At 43.2% G+C, this 17,321-nt stretch overlaps 1 protein-coding gene across 1 annotated transcript in view; it reads left to right on the forward strand.

The window, feature by feature from the left end:
* Positions 1-10,537: 10,537 nt before the first annotated feature.
* Positions 10,538-17,321, forward strand: part of GC (GC vitamin D binding protein) — a 39,363-nt gene continuing 32,579 nt past the window's right edge. The window contains exon 1 of the mRNA XM_074949934.1: positions 10,538-10,668. Coding sequence (XP_074806035.1) covers positions 10,608-10,668 — 61 coding nt within the window. The 5' untranslated portion in view covers positions 10,538-10,607. The remainder of the gene's footprint in view (positions 10,669-17,321) is intronic.

Consider the following 17,321-nt stretch of genomic DNA (forward strand, 5'->3'; position numbering starts at 1 on the left):
TCAGCCCAAGCACTTAAACTCCACTTTTAAATATGTTATCTCATTATTAGATATGAGGAGCATGCTGCTAACTAAACAGTCCAAAAGGACAAGAGAGCAAACAATGGAAGCACGTTGACCTGCGTGGTGTTTGCAGAGAGCTCAGCTTACTGAAGTCAAACTAGACATCTGGAAAGAAGCAAAATATTTAACCAGCTCAGCAAAACCTAAGTGAAAGTAAATGGTAACTGAGAAATGGGATTCCCGAAAGCTACCAATATCCTGTTGAAGTGGAACGAGAGAAAAAACTGGAGCTGGTTGAATACTGTGGAAAAACTTGCCAATAGTGTGTGGATATTAAGCCTTTGGCTTGACTCGGTTTTATTCAAGCCCCGTATGTCTATATTCACAAAGGGATTCAGGTGCCTAACAGTTATGCACCTAACTCCAAAATTTAGATTTGCAAAAATTCTTCATAGCTGCTGCCTAACCCTATAGGTGCCTAAATTCCCACTGGTAACATTCCCAAAGGATCTAAATTTCTGCTGTTGGGCATGTGAAAGGCTTCCTATATCCTGATGCCCAGAGACTAGCTAATGCCTAAGCCCCAGCATGATCCTCAAACTAGACATCCCTCTGCCTATCTCACCTGGGGGGCCTATTGGGAAAGTGTGTTCTGAAGCTGCCTTACAGCACACCTACCAGATCAGGCTCTGAGGAAGAAGTGATGCCCTCTCCTCCCCCCTCGATACCTAATTGCCCAGTGGCTAGAGCACTCACACAGATATTGGAAGACCCAGATTCAAATCCTCTCTCTGCCTAATAAGGAGCAGGGACTTAAACCCAGGTTTCCCACCTCCCCAAGGAGTGCCCTAGCCACTAGATCATAGGGCATGCTGGAGTGGGTCTCTCAGTCTCTCTTGTTGAAGCTGTTCCACTTTTTGTATTGAATACTTAAATATTCATTGAGCCAGGGAGAGAATGAGAGACTCTGCAGTAACCACTAGGTTATACTTCTCGCATCCAACTTGATTTGCAAATACCGGGACTGGTTCAGAAATGGCTCAGGAAGGAGAAAAAGTTACAATTACTCCCCTGGCAAGGGACTGGCTCTAGTTTCAATTTCTTTATGGGCCAAGCCATGGCTCCAACTTCTCCCTGCTAGGCTACAATTTAGCCAGGCCCACAGAAGGCAGTGTATTTTCCTGGTGCCCTCATCTGCTCCCAATGTGCATCTATGTAAGGGAGAATCTGATCTATGGTAAAAATCATCAATATTTTAAGAGAGGAGAAAAGAATCATGCCTACTTAAACAATACATTTCTGCTCCTTTGTAGAATGTGCCTTCCCGTTCTCATAGGCAGACAGGACCTTAAGCACATGCACAAGTCTATAGAGCTCATTTGATGAATCCTTACCCCCATTGGTCAACGCTTACCCATGTCAATAGTCCTATGGATTCTGCAGTTACAGCCATTTAATGTAAATCAGAGACACAGCTCTGGGCACAGTTCTCCTCTCATGCTCTCATTTACAACGGTGCCTACAGTAGAATCTCGGAATGGAGGTTTTTCCTAACTCTGAACAAAACGTTATGGTTGTTCTGTGAAAAGTTTACAACTGAACACTGACTTAATACAGCTTTGAAACTTCATTATTGCAGAAGAAAAAATGCTATTTTTAACATTCTGAATTTAATTGAAACCCGCACAGAAACAGTTTCCTTACCTTGTTACATCTTTTTTTTTAAACTTTCCCTTTATTTTTTATTAGTTTACTTTTAACACTGTACTGTACTATATTTGGGTTTGTTTTTTGTCTCTGCTGCTGTCTTATTGCATACTTCTGGTTCTAAATTAGGTGTGTGGTTGACCAGTCAGTTCATAACTCTGAGGTTCTACTGGAACTCCATTGTGATGAAACTGATGTAAGAAAGAGGAGAGTCAGGGCAGTTACGCAACACCTACGATGGTGAAGATTTACTCCAGCAAATAAGTCAATAAGGCTACTAGTGTGAGGAAGTGCTCCCTAACTTCTATAAGGGTTTTATAACTTGGACCTTACTATCTGTAAAATTCTGGGCTCCACAGTATGTAAGCAATGGCAGAAGAGGAATATACTGTTCAGTAAATGTGGAAATGTGATGATTTAAAGAAAAACACCAGCAAATTAAAGGGTCTGTAAAAATGTCAGTTATGTTTTTAAAAACAGGATCCCTATTGTCTCTAGCACACTGAATCCATTTAAGGAATGCCTTATAATGTGCCAGAAATTAGATTAAGGCCATCCAAATTTGTAATACATAATTATTCAATTAGCAGGAATACATAAGAGCAAAAATGAGTTGGACTTGGCCTGCAGGGCAGAGGGGCTTAAAATGAGGCAGATCTGGTTAACACAATAAATCCTAAAAGGGTTAGTTTCTGAAAAGAACAGCCTTGTCAAAAAGAAAGCAACGGTTGCAAGTGGTTAGGAATGGTTTATTAACTTCATTTTCTGCATAAGAAATTACTTACACTATTATAAACAGCCGCCAACATAGTTAATCAAATTACACTGCAAAAACAAATTAGAAATATATTTATCAGATTACTTATGGATAAGAAAGGACATATTCTCTCAGTGCCGCACCGCATGTTAATTTCCCGGTTGTGATTTATGATCATTTAAATAAATCATAAATAAAATATTTATTTAGGTCTTTGAGTGCCTTGTCATCCGACAAGAGTAACCACAGACACAGAGCAGGCTGAAATGCTGACAGCGACATGACTGCAACTACTGTACCCTAACCACATGGGTCTGCTTTTCAAAGATGGGTGCATGCAAACTCCATTTAATCATGTATTTGCATACACTCATGGCATGTTGATGCACAGGTAGGCCGTTTTCCAAGTTCCAGTGCACCCATCTTTGGAAATCATGCTGTACGTGTTTAATATGCCATGCTTTGTGAATGAGGGATGATTCCTTGTGAAGGGAGCACCGCTGAATGAAACCCCTCATTAGGTTGAACCAAAGTGAATGTGATAGGACTGTGAGCTGTCTGGAAGTGGGTGAAGATTGGGAGCCAAGATAAGGAAGAACAGGAGTACTTGTGGCACCTAAGAGACTAACAAATTTATTAGAGCATAAGCTTTCGTGGGCTACAGCCCACTTCATCGGATGCATAGAATGGAACATATAGTAAGAAGATATATAGATATATATATATATATACGGATATATACAGAGAAGTTGGAAGTTACCATGCAAACTGTGAGAGGCTAATTAGTTAAGATGAGCTATTATCAGCAGGAGAAAAAAAACTTTTGTAGTGATAATCAAGATGGCCCATTTAGACAGTTGACAAGAAGGTGTGAGGATACTTAACATGGGGAAATAGATTCAATATGTGTAATGACCCAGCCACTCCCAGTCTCTATTCAAACCCAAGTTAATGGTATCTAGTTTGCATATTAATTCAAGCTCAGCAATTTCTCATTGGAGTCTGTTTTTGAAGCTTTTCTGTTGGCAACTTTTTTTTCTCCTGCTGATAATAGCTCATCTTAACTAATTAGCCTCTCACAGTTTGCATGGTAACTTCCACCTTCTCTGTATGTGTGTGGATATATATATATATCTTCTTACTATATGTTCCATTCTACGCATCTGATGAAGTGGGCTATAGCCCATGAAAGCTTATGCTCAAATAAATTTGTTAGTCTCTAAGGTGCCACAAGTACTCCTGTTCTTTTTGCGGATACAGACTAACACGGCTACTACTCTGAAAGATGAGGAAGGTTAATCAATGCCATGCCAGAGGGGCGCTAGATTCATCCTGGGCATTATAGGGGATAGCACCCAGCAGCTGAAGGAAATCACAGACTACTGCCTTTCAGCCTCTCAACACCTATGAGAAAGAGACCTCAGAACAAAAGTTGGAGGTTGGGGGAAGCTCTGGATCCAGATGCGAATTAAGGATAAGATTTTTGGCGAGCAGTTACATACGTGGACAGTGAAATCAGTAGGACTATTCGTGTCCGTTAGCACTCAGCGATATGAGTGCTGCAAAGATTGCACATCACTGGATAATCCCTTCCTTGCAGCCATGGGGTGCATAAAATTTAGGCCAGGTTCATCCAAAATGTTCACAAATAGCAGCAGCCCTCGGCAGAATTTCAGGTTTGTAATGAAATCCGAAACTTTTCTATCTAGCTGGATCTGTCCACCTACCTACGGCAGTAATACCAACTCCCAGTGTGGAGTGCCTGAAAAACCGTAAGATTTTAAAAACACTAAACATGGGGGGGGGGGCTTGTTTTTGTGTTTTTTACCTCCTGTACACAGTAGGTCGCAGTATTTCTTCTGCATTAGAGCCTTTGGGGTGAAAGCCGAAATTCCTATCTAATTATAGCATCCAGGAGCTGGGGCTTTAAGAAAAGCACCAGCTACTGTGAAAGGCCTGATAAAATCAGGAGAGCTGGCAACGGGCTATGGTATTGACAAGTTATCTACTGCCTTAGCATGTAGGCGCTTTGTGTGCAGAACCGGGCTGTTTGATACCAGAGCTGCACCTGAGAACTCTTACTGCTGCTTGGAATCCTGTTGATTTCAGAGACTCCTCTGAGGACTGAAGGATCATGTATACGGATCAGGCACTCCTACCTTGGAGGTGTTCTGCTATTCTAGCCGTGAGCACAGTATAAAAAATGCAGGAAAAAATTTTCAAAGATGGGTGCCACAAGGGGGGCTTCTAAAGCTATAGTTACGCACCAAAATAGAAACTTCAAAATGGACTCTAGCTGCACTTGAATGGGAGTCCAACTCTAGTTACCAAAGTCAGAATATTTTGGACACCGGTAGAATCTGGTTTCAGAATTGGGCCCTGGAGATATCAGTGTGATTACATTTTAAATTTGCTTTGAATTGCTCCCCTTTGCTTTGCAGCCTTTTGATTTTGCTCAAAATGCTCGGTTCGCAACATTCTTATAGCAGTGAGTGAGTTTATGGTGCTACATTAACAGCTTGTAATGATGATATAGGAGATGTTTTTGGTTGCACATAACTACTGGCTAAAGCTCAAACAATTAGTGGTCTTCTGAGTCCAGTAAAGAGCAGCAGTGGCAGCTTTTAAAGTATTATCAGTGCTCGCTGGAAGGATGACCAGCTACCGAAGGCTTTATTCCCTTATTGCTACTTTAAGTACCTTTTTATGTTGTTTGGTTTTCGTTTTACCTTTGAGACTGTGCGTGTGATAGCTGCGCAACGTCCCCACTTCATGGTACAAATCTTCTGGAACCACAGGAAGAAAATTAGGGACAGAGAGCTCCTGAGGGTGCGGGACTTGGTTTATGTATTTTATTGCAACCCAAAACAAAAATGTCCAGGAAACCGTAGATCTACTAGAGGGCTGGGGTTATAAACCCCTTGGTTCCACCGGCCACAAGAAGTAACCAACAGCATCTTGTTGTCACTTGTTCTTTTAGAAACCTGGCAAATATACCTGTCACATAGAAAGATAGAATCTAGGAGGGGAAGGTCCTCCACTGGTGTTCATCAACATAGCTCCATTGAGGTCAACACAAGCTGAGGATCTAGCTGCTAACTGGCAAGGCTTTATTTAGGAAAAATAGGCCCTTTATGATTCAAATCTGAACCTCTTCTACACCATTTACTGTCCTAAAATCAAGGTGGGGGGAGGTATAGTTCCGCTTCTGCCTCTCTCTATTGCTAGATATTGGAAGCACCACACTCTTCTTGCTCCTGTTAAATATTAGATGTGTGTCTACTTTTATGTTGGTTGAAATCAAAACCATGATCTTCCTTTAATATCCCTCTTACAATTCTCCTCACCCTTTTATACATATAATAATATTATTAAAGTTATGGAGAGCTGTGAGGCAGACTCATTAAGGTTTCCTCCTGAGAAATCTCTACATCACTATATAAAAATGGGGTTTGGTTTGGGTTTGGTGTATGACCTGTTTGTTTTTTTGTGGAGAGCTTTTTGTGTTATGGGAATGGGAGGGAGGTTGTTGGTTGGTGTCTGGGTGTTTTTAACTAAACAGAATTGGCTGCTGTTGGCTCTCAGTGGACACGTATTTTTTTTTCCCTAGTTGCCATTATTAAACTCCTCAGATCCTCTTTAGTCCTTCAGAAACTGATTATTTGCAACAGTCCTATCTGGGAAGGGGGAAAGCGTGTTTACCATGTCTGGTAACTGGTGTGAATGTAATGCAGTGTTACCTTGCTAGCAATAGCAATGTGATTGCACGTGGCTGAGCATAGAGAAGAAATCTTCTTGGCATGGTCTTCTGTAACGCTTTAGCAATCAGCACTGGGAATGCAGCAATTATTCCTCATGGAATCCATCCCTAAGCTGAACTCTGCTCTGACAGCGGTCATGTCAAAATGTGGCTTCCTTGCTCTCCCCTCTCCGCATGTTTACAGGGAGAAGTCTGGATCCCTGCTGTGGGGGTGTCAAAGAAGGAACTGCCATTTCCCTGGCATGCTTCCCTCTTCTCCCCAACCCTGAAGAACTTTACAATTAGGGAAGGGCTGGGGAGGAGGCAGAGTGGGAGTGGGCCGTAAGGTCTGACAGATTCTCTCTGCACCTATGCTGTGGAGTCCCCATGCTGAGCTAGTAGTGGTTCAGGGCTGGCTGGGCAGCAACGTGGAGACAATGAGTTTGTCTATACTGGAATAAAAGACCTGCGGCTGGCCCAGCTCAGCTGACTCGGGCTCATGGAGCTGCGGAGCTGTAAAATTGCTGTGTGGATGTTCTAGCTTGGACTGGAGCCCACGTTCTGGGGCCACCTTCTCCCCTTGCAGGGTCCCAGAACTCCAGCTCCCGCCTGCAACCAAATGTCCACACAGCAATTGTACAGCCCTGTAACCTGAGCCCCGCGTCAGCTGACCCAGACCAGACGTACTCAAAGGGGCCTTCAATGTGGAGCTCCCTGTATATCCTTCAGCAGCCCAAAAGTTGGGAATTAGTGCATGTGACACATGGAATAGGATACCAGAGTGTTTCACTGCATTGCCTGAGAGCAGCACTGCACTGGAAAAGTGCCGTCCATTCTTGCCAATAATAGCACGTGGAAGAGAGAGGGTCTACTTATTTTCAGAATTTTGGGCCATAATCTTGACTATAACTCAAATCTCATTTCACAGCCTAATGAGTTGCTAAGCATTCCCCTTGCCTCACAGTGATTTTGTGAACCATCATTTTAATTTTCTTTAACACACCTTCAATACTAACTTTTCTCTGCTGAATTACAGTTAAATATGTAGGGATCTGCTGCAAGGAGACACAACTTCCACATTTTATACCAAAATAATAACCCATTACCTACCAGAAATGCACGGTAAACAAGTCCATAGCAGTAGCTCTCTACAGCAGCGGCTGGCTCCAATGAGCATCAGAGCTTGTCTAGCATTTTGTGATACAACTATTCTTTAAGGGTCAGAGGCTGCCATGATTACTCATATTGAGTAGCACTTTACATTGTGAGCAATCTCACTTATTTCAATGGGATTACTTGCAGAATGTGGTACCCTTCTGTGGCAGAATTTGGCCACGTGTGTATCTGCATATATGATGTCCTGTTTATCACTATTGGAATTAGAACCCACCCTTTTAATCTGACCCTCTTTCCAACCCAATTTCTAGACCAAAGACCTTCTGAGGTCTGCCCAGAAATAATGTGTTGTAATGGCAGCTCCCTGAAAAGTGCTAAAAATCTCTGTTCACGGTGCAAAGGAAATGAATGTGCAAGGATTTCCTGCTAGGACATACGGCTCCAGTCTCATCAGATCTCTTATAAATAGCCAAGCTGGGGTTACAGGAGGGATGAATGCAACCTTGAGCATTGAGTAGCCAAACTTCTGTAACCTGTGGCAGCTGCTATCCAGTGCTGGATGCCTTTGCACCTCCCTCAACCCCCACTTTTCTCTCACTACTCCCCAGGAGGGAGAGGAGGAGCCTACAGAAGTCTGCCTTCTTTCCCCCAGGAAAAAATCCAGGTGCTACAGCGAGTAATGCTCATGGTGCAGCAGGTAGCCGTGTTTCCTCTGGATTAGGACTAAACACATGTCCCAGTATGTTGTTCAGGAGATATGTGCTGCTGGATATGCCAGTCCATGCCTGTGCACAAGGACAGACAGGCAGCAACTGACCTTTGCATTAGAGATACAAAAAGGAAAAGGGGGTTTTGGCTCAGATCCTCAAAGGTCTTGTGGCCCCTATCTTCCATTGAATCCATGGGAGCTAGGTGCCTAAATACCTTTAAGAATCTAGGCCTTTGTGCCCTCCATAGGTACAATCTGGCTCTTGAAAAACGTATAGTTTAAGGGCCCACTCTGGACCCATTTGTGATGGTCTAGTGGAAGGTGGCTGCTCTTGTAGCCTAAGAGGTGTCAGGTTCAAATCCGACATGATTTAGGGGAAGAAATTTAGGGTTAGGGTGCTGGCCTAGGCCTTGTGAGACCTGGGGTCAGTTTCCTCCTTGTGTGACTCTGGACAAATCAGTTAATCTCTTCGTGCCACAGTTCTGCATCTGTAAAATAGGGATAGTAGGACTTCCCTACCTAATGGGGGGCATGGGGATCAATATTCTGAAAACTGTGAGATGCTATGTTAAGGAGGACCATATAAATACCAAAAGTGTACAGGTGGATGGAAGTTGTTCCACAGACTCAAAAGAGTTTTGGTTGAGGTCTTAAATTCCTCCTATAACTTAAACTGAATATACTCCTGACGTCCAGTCCTAAGCTCTTTGTATTGTTGCTGTGTGAACTTAAATGGCTGACATGCAAGCCAAAGGTGACTGTGTTTCTGTGGTGAGGAACACACTTTGTAAAGCACTTGAGTGAAAGGCATTGTGCAAGTGTCATTGATTTGTCATGGTTTTGTACCTGCTAACGCTGCAAAATAAACTTCTGTTAGAGAAATTGAAGCTAACATGAGGAGCGATTAAAATCTCCTGTGGCAGGAATAGTTTAATAAAATTTCCGTAACTATGTGGTATAGGTGGCATTGTCTCTGTTGCTTCCCATTTATGTGGTGAAGGCCACCATATCTGAAACAGTCACTAGTAATTTAAGCAGTTAGTCTTAGGGTTTTTATTTGGGGGGGGGCGGGAAATTATATGAACAGGGAAGTCGTCTAAGAAAAAATACAGGCTTTTTTTATTCAGTTCAAGCCCTGGGTGGGGCATCAAGCAGGAGCCAGTGACCGATAGCCTGGAAGGCCCTTAAAGAACAAATGTTAAGAAAATGATATGCTAAATGTGCACCTCTTATTAGGAATGTGCAAGGGGACTCAAGGTTTGGCATTTATCCATATTCGACATATGAGACACAAGCATAGAGGGGACCTAACTTATCCTGGGAGCAATTCATTTGGAATGGGGTTACTGGAGGGAAGAATGCAACCTGGGGCATTGGGCAGCCAAACTTCTGTTACCTGCAGCAGCTGCTATCCAGAACTGGATGCCATTGCACCTCCCCCACCCTTCCCTTCTCTCTCACTACTCCCCATGGGCGAGAGGAGGAGCCTACAGAAGTCTGCCTTCTTTCCCCATCCTGGAGGCCAAGGGAGGAGCCTTGCATCTTTCCCCTTCCCCATCCCATAGGCCCTGGAAATGATAGCAGCCATGTTCTTTTACTCTCCTCCCCACAGAGACCAGAGAGAGAGAATGCCGGGAGGGAAGGCTCTTTCTTCTCTTCTTGAAAGAGATGGTGACTAGGATCCTCAGCTCAGCAGGGTGAACAGGGTCTTCATGGGCAGCTTGAGGAATGTACCGATGAACACATCCCTAGTTCTCCATTAGCTGAGCACAAATCAGCAACCTCAACATGGACTCTGCTTCTTGTAGCACACTCCAAAAATATTCTGAGAATACCCAAATATTGCTGATCTTTAGGTAATTTGGCAAAACCACTTAATTTGACTCCCATCGCTTGCTATTTTGGTAAAACTGATGTATTATTCCTTATTTACTATATTTGCAAGTCACCTTTAATTCTCCAGCTGATAAAAATGGTGAGTAAAGACCTTGTTGTGTAATGGTCTGCACAGGACTGCTAGATATCAGGAAGTGCTGACCGAATCCCAGTTTGGAGGGCAATGGGCAATGATCTTAATTTCTTCCTCACAAGGTGCTGTCAGGATCAATGTCCATAAAGCACTTTGAAGGTTAAAACTGCTATGCAATAAGATGACACATAGAATGTATGTTTTCCACCTCTCTCTCTCTCACACACACACACACACACACTCTCTCTCTCTTAAAATTCCTGTTACATTGTTTGTGCATTAAAACATTGGTAGGATAAAAAGTTTGACTGGAATTGTATAGCTTGCACCCCAGTTTTGCAGAGTTAATAATAAAACCACAGAGATTTTTGGACACACTGGCATCGGTAAATGTCTATTTGTCTTTACTAGTCATTTCATTTTATCTCCACTAGACCAAGCATGCATGCCCTCTGCTCCTCGACCTAGATTAATCATTTATTGGGTAATTTACCTTCATCTGATTGATATAAATGGCAGAACGACCTCTAGAGTGCTACCTTTGGGGAAACAATCTGCAGAAGACAAAGTGATTAAACCATCCCTTTAAATCCAGTGTAATTACAAAATGAAGGTAGTAATAGTCCTGCTGCTTGCTGCAGTATCGTTGGGTCATGCTGAACATAGAGGTAAGATGGCTTGCACTCTGCATTTCTCCTGTGAAACTTTCCATTTGAAAGGCTCCATCCAACTTCCATTGAAATCAAAGGAAAGATTTCTGTCAGTTTCAATGAAAGCTAGATCCAGTCCTCAAGCAGAAGAACCGTTTAGATAAAGACAATGGAATCGTTCAGCCTGGGAGAAAAGTTCTCGGGGTGGCAAAGTTGTGTTAGCATATGGAACACGGTGTGCTTATATAAGATCTTGCAAAGACTGGGTGGGAGGCAAAAGGTATGGTCCATTATGTCTTTTATAGACTTTGAGGCAGGGGGCAAACCAAGGTTGGGGGGGCAACTGCCCCTTTTACCCCAGAGCAAATGATGCCCCTGCTGTTAAGGTGTTTGATTTTTCAGTAACAGGCACTAACAGGAACCTCTTCAGACACTGTAGTGATTAGTGCAGTCACACAATTGATGGGCATAACTAACAGAATCATGATCACTTATTAAAAAGTGTTAATGAACTGAATTTTTAATTGGACTTCCACTATGACGAGAGTTTCTCACTGCAACACAAACTCAGAACGCACGAAATAGAAAACGTCTTGGTATGGCTCTGTGTCGGCAACGGAACTTTGCACCTTTTGCATACGAGGCCAAGGCTGGTAGTGAAGTAAACTGACTGGGCCAGCTCCTCACTGGTGTAAATTGCCACAGCCCCATTGAAGTCAGTGGAACTACAACCATTCTACCAGCTGAGGATCTGGCTCATTATGACCTGATAGCTGTTATGTGGCCTGTCCGAAATGGATTGCTGCCCTCTCTCCAATTCTGGGGGTTTGTCTGCACACCCCATGGCAGTGAGCCTCCCAGCCCAGGTCAACTGACTCAGGGTCGCAGGGCTTGCCCTAGCGCTCTCAAAACAGCTTTGTAAACAGTGCTTTAAAGTTGTGGCTTGGGCTGGGGCTTGGGGTTTGAAGACTGGGGGTAGGGGGAGTGGGCTTCAGAGTGTCATCCAAAAAATGACACAACACAATTGCCACCTTTGCAGGGAGTCTCAAACTGGGAAGCAAAGTTCCGAGCGGGCACGAAGATTGAAGTATCCTCTTTGTCAGAAGCAGAGCACAGTGCTCAACAATGTGAAGGGAGAGATTGATTGCGTGGCTTTTGTTGGCCAAGCTCAGCCTGTTCAGGGGGGTGGAGGGGGAAGGAACTTTAGTTCAAGGCCTTGACTCTGCCAGGATTCATGTGGAGAACATGACTCTCTCTGGGGCTTTCAGTCTGGTACCTTTCGCAAACACTTTTATTTGCTTTACAAAATGAAAGACACTGAGTAGAAAGAGCAGGGCAAAATCACAAATTCTCACTTTGGTTACTTGATCTGTATTTGCAGACTCACAAATGAAGCTCTGCCAAAAAGAATGTAAATTATAAATAAATAAATAAACAAACCTATATATATGTATTTTATAATTATTACACACCAATTCATGAAAGTGAAAATGAATTCCAGCAACCTTGCCCTTCAAAGCTACCGAGTGGTGATATTAAAACTAATCCTTGATCGTGTTCGGAATATCTCCCAAGGGCTAATCGCCATACAAAACAACAAAAGAAAACTGGACATTAATAGATTCTACTTACTGCCATTTGCTTGTATTGATTCACAGGTTCTTCTTGCTTAAATTTTTAACACTGCAAGGTAAAAAGGAATATGTGGTTATTTCACATTGCTGAACCAGAGTTCTTTTGCTTCTATGATAGAAAACCTTTCCTTTGATGCCAATGTACAACTTGAGGGCTGATTTAATTAAACAATGCCCCAGAAGCTGAAGTGTTACAAAACCTCTATTGGAATGAAAAATGCAGGAAACTAGAGATTTTTCCCTCTCTTTGACAGGACAATCAGTCCTATAATAACAACTCTGTACAGCCTTGGCCATTGTAATCACATGAGGCCTGATCCTCAGCTGATTGTAAATTGGTGTAACTCTACTGATTTCAATAGAACTGCAATTAATTTACATTATCTGAGGTTCTGGCTCATGATGGATTTTTTTTTTCCCTTTCAAAAATCTAAAGTATTATCTTGAGATCTGAATGCTACCGGTTACCCAGCAATTAATATTGTAATTACTTTGGTTAACTGGGAAATAGCAGAGGCAATATTCTCTGGTATAAGGCACACACTGGATTCTTGATGTGAGAAATAACAAAGCTGGATGCAACAAATTCTGAGGATAATCTGACCCTGGAAATATCAAGAGCCTCCAAGATTTTAAAGTGCTAGCATGCTACATAAGGGGCTTGAAGAAAGAAGCACCAGAGAAGGAGTAAAAAGGGAAAACAGGAATTGTCCAGAGAGTTTATAGTTTTGTGAAAGATGGAGACAGGAAAATAGGATCGCGGATTGGTTCCAGGGGAGAGGGAAAAGGAATATTGGCTTGGGAAAAGGATGGGAAGGGAAAATACCTCAGTAGGTTCAAATAAGAAAATTTTCAGACGCTATGAACTCTTAGAGTCAGATCTTCAGCTAGTGTACATCAACATCACTTCACTGAAGTGATGATTTACATCAGCTGACCATCTGACCTTGAAGTGTTTGCCTAAAACCTGACCCGTATCTTTCTCTTCATACAACTTAAACTTGTAGGTAGGGACTGGATGGATCAGGAGTCTGAAAGGCTCATTAGTTCTCTGTCCTCTCTCAGATACCAGCTTTACTATGTCTCCAGGTCAGTAATGAAAAGAGCTGTATGAAATGCTCACAATGAAACTTCCGGAGGTGTCTTATACACTCAAACATTAGTCAATGGTTTGCGTGAACTTTGGCAGAGTTTTGCCTTTGTGTCGAAAATCATCCTTTCCTAGTGTTTTGACATGATCCTGAGGGCTTCGACGGAGTTTCATTTGTGCTCCAGGGTTTGTTTGACCTTAGAATTCAAAAGGTAAAAACTGCAAAGATCAAAAATGAAGAAAAAGTTTTTATGACCCTAGCAAAGTAAAACTGGTGAGTTTCACACAGCTTGAGTCATGACTAAAAGTTATCATCTCATCCTTGTTTGGGGACCTGCATAAAATGAGTTGCTGGTCTCAGCCCAGTCACAGTGGACAAGTGCCTGTTTGACAAAATTACCACTACCGCTAGCATTCATTGCGGCTTTGAGTGGCAGTCTCAGCAGAAAATCCAAGATCTGAATGGGCACAAAAGACTGAATTATCTCACTCTCCATTTTTCCTTATCTCCCTCTTTCAAACAGCCACAGCTGGACAGCTTGCATCAGTCATGTAAGATATCAGGCTCACAATTGACGCATTCACTTGAAAGCATTTCACATCATACTTACAAAGAAATAAAAAGGTAATCTCCAGGCCCACCCTATGACTTGTGCCATAAGAGATTTGAGCCCAGTTCCCATGGTTGGGGAGGGTGGTGGTGAAAGCAGGCCTAGTCCCAGTTAAGCAAATGCCTAACAATGCTCTGCGGTGATCCCACAAGGTAATCCAAAGCAGCAATAATAGGGTTTGAAGGAAGGGCGTTCAATGCTGCTTCAGTAATGCAAGAGTTGGAAGGCAGTGTCAGGCTGTTCTCCTGTACATAAACGCTTTCTACAAGCAAGGCTTAATTCCCCCCCCCCCCCCAATCCACCCATCCACTTTTTCCCACATCCATCTCATACCCTTGTTAATCCAGTCAGATTTTTAAAATTGACGAAAAGATGCCATAAACAAAGCTGAGCGCTTCACCCTCTTGTGGGCATTAAAGATACTGTGGCATTTTTCACAAGAACTAAGGCTGTAACCATGTGTCCTGATGTCAGATCATTCCCATTCCACTATCTGGAGGTCCTCACAGTCGTTAAGCTGGAAAAGAGATTTGTCACTTCTGTCATCATCTTCTTGGTGGTGTTTCTGTGCCCTCTTAAACAGCTGATGTGTTTCAGGTTGCAGGGAGCCAGCTACCTTTCAATGAGAGCTGAAGTGATGTGTTAGCATGTCTGTTTAAATAAGTAACACGCTCTGAGATCTTCTGGGATGAAAACTATTTCCCCCTAAAACACAGCCTGCTCTGTAGTCCTGCGACAATTGAGCCCTGATCACTGGCATCACGCCGCCCTTACCCTCTCAAAGCACCATCTACACCAGCAAAAAGGTGTGTATTTAAAACATGAGAGCTAACATGTTTAAAAACCCCAGTGGAGACAGGACAAGTTATAGTGTGGACCCGTGAGCTAGTCAAGGTGCGCTCTAGGGGAGAGTCTAAGCTGCAGACACTCCCTGAGTGGAGTACGTACCATCAGTGCTGCTCTGGGAAGCGTTAATTTCCATAGTGTTTCCTGACAGCGACTCTATGGATTTCTGAGGGGGTCATACTGCCTATAGCAGCCGCTCCCCTGCTCTGTCCTAACCAGTGGGCCATACCCCTGAAACCACGCATACCCCCAGCCAGGCATAGCTCCCTCCAAGAGGCTGGCACTGGCTCAGGGCTGGAGGAAGTCATCTAGACTCATAGACTTTAAGGTCAGAGGGGACCATTATGATCGTCTAGTCCGACCTCCTGCACAACGCAGGCCCCAGCATCTCACCCACCCGCTCCTGTAACAAACCCCTCACCTATGTTGTTGCCAGTCTCTTCCACCCATGCTTCCCGACCACATTTGACAGGTAAACGTGCTCATTCCCTCCTATTATGTCACAGAAGAGAGGAGGAGGCCCAGGGTGCTGCTCAGAGGTAGCTCTCTATCTGCAAGGAGGAGCTGAATGGAGCTGACTCTTGAAGGCAGGAAAAGAGGCTGTGGTGTTGACGTCTTCCTAGTCTTCTAGGGCCTAATCTAAAGACCTGATCGCAAGTCAATAACAAGATTTCCCCCCCTGATTTCAATGGGCTTTGGATCAGGTTCTTAATGAGCAGGGGTTATTTGACTGAGCTGAGCAGCCATTTCATATATAGAAATAACCTAACATGGCTGTATGTTTTGTTCGAGTCCAAGCCTCCACTTGAAGTATAACTTTCTGTGTCCTTTTCACAGCTGGTGGACTATCATTAACATCTTATTTATAAGCACATACCAAATTGTTTTGAATATGTTGAGCAGGTGAATCCCGTATTTATTTTGTGTCTGTTTAGCTGATTTAAGTGACAATATCACAGGGTATCAGTGAGCAGCTATTCCAGGTCAAAAAGACATGTATTTTGTTTACTTTGGTTGTGAGGAGACAGTGTTCTAACAAAGAGCTGTTCACCCTCAGAGGCTACTTGTTCTAACTGGGGAATGGGGTCAAACTTCTTTGACTTTAATAGATTAACAGGATACTGCCTGAATAATATCTTCTAGCTGGACACCTCACCACACCAGCAGAATCATCACTTGTCTGTGGGGGAAGATTCACATGAGCATAGTCAGATAGCATCAGACTTTAATACCATCAAAAATGTCAAACACAAAGCAAACAATAGCACTTTGAAGCATTTCAGGAAACTGAGGAGTTTTCCCATCCATCTCTCTAATTTTGAGTCCTGCAAAGTCTATGCAGCTGGTGCATTAAAATGCACTTTTGCTCTAAAAATGCCACCTTCTTACTAAGCAGCTATGCTACTTATGTGCATTCAGATGAAAATAGGCTTTTACTGATTTTTATTCTGCTTTCAGGGGCAGCGAGTTACATGGGCCTGTGGTGCCCGTGCTCCAGAGATCTTCAGGGCCTGGAGGCCCGGCTCCACCAATATCTCTCCCCCAGCCCCACCTGCCACCCCTACGCGCCTCCTCTGGAGCATCCCCCGGCCCCGCCTAATGCCCCTGGAGCGTCTCCCGGCCGGTGGTTCTGTGCACCACCAAAAATTATACAAACCTGCCGCCCCATCTGCTTTGTTCTGCAGAGTCCACATAGTTAAGAGAGAGTGAGCTAAACTCGATTAATCACCATCAGAATTGTTTAAGTTTCAAATCAGTTACATCTGTGCAACTGCACTGAAGGAAAAGGTGTTGTACATTTCCCCCTGAGGGCATCATTTGAAGACAGTGGGTTAGCAGAAACTTGATCATGGTAATGGTCCCTTCTGGCCTTCAAATGTATGAATTTTAGCCTACCACTCAACTCTAGTTCATGTAAAGGGATATCACTCATTTTAATCCCAAAGATCCTTACATTCCATGCACATTTGATGTCCTCTCACTTCTACTGTTGAAACTGTTTGCATCAGAAATAAAGTATCATGACAGGGAGGTTTGAGAGAGCATTAATTTCGCTACATGAATGGTTCTTACAACATGGTAAATGTCCAGCATTACTAATATTAGTATGTTCCCATTTGGGGTCTGTGTATATCTTGGACTTTTATATCTTCAACCAGACCCTGACTTCCTTAGATCTAGCTGGTTTCTAGATGTTGTGGGCCAGATCCCCAGATAGTGTAAATCAGATTAGTTCTGTTGATGTTCCAATGGAACTGCAGTGGTTTCCACCAAGTGCTGATCTGGGTTATACACTTCTCACTGCCCACTGGTGCCCCGTGTTTTTGCATGATTCAGATTTTCTAAAGGGTCTCCTGGAGCAAGTATTTCCAGAAATGGCAGCTTAAGGGTAAAAGAGAACATGGGAATTTTTTTTTCAAAAGTGCCTAAATCCTATTTTTAAGAGTGACTTAAAAGTCCAAGTCTCATTGAAAGTCAATCAGACTTAGG

The sequence above is a fragment of the Natator depressus genome, chromosome 4 (genome assembly GCF_965152275.1).
Source record: "Natator depressus isolate rNatDep1 chromosome 4, rNatDep2.hap1, whole genome shotgun sequence".
Lineage (NCBI taxonomy): Eukaryota > Metazoa > Chordata > Testudines > Cheloniidae > Natator > Natator depressus.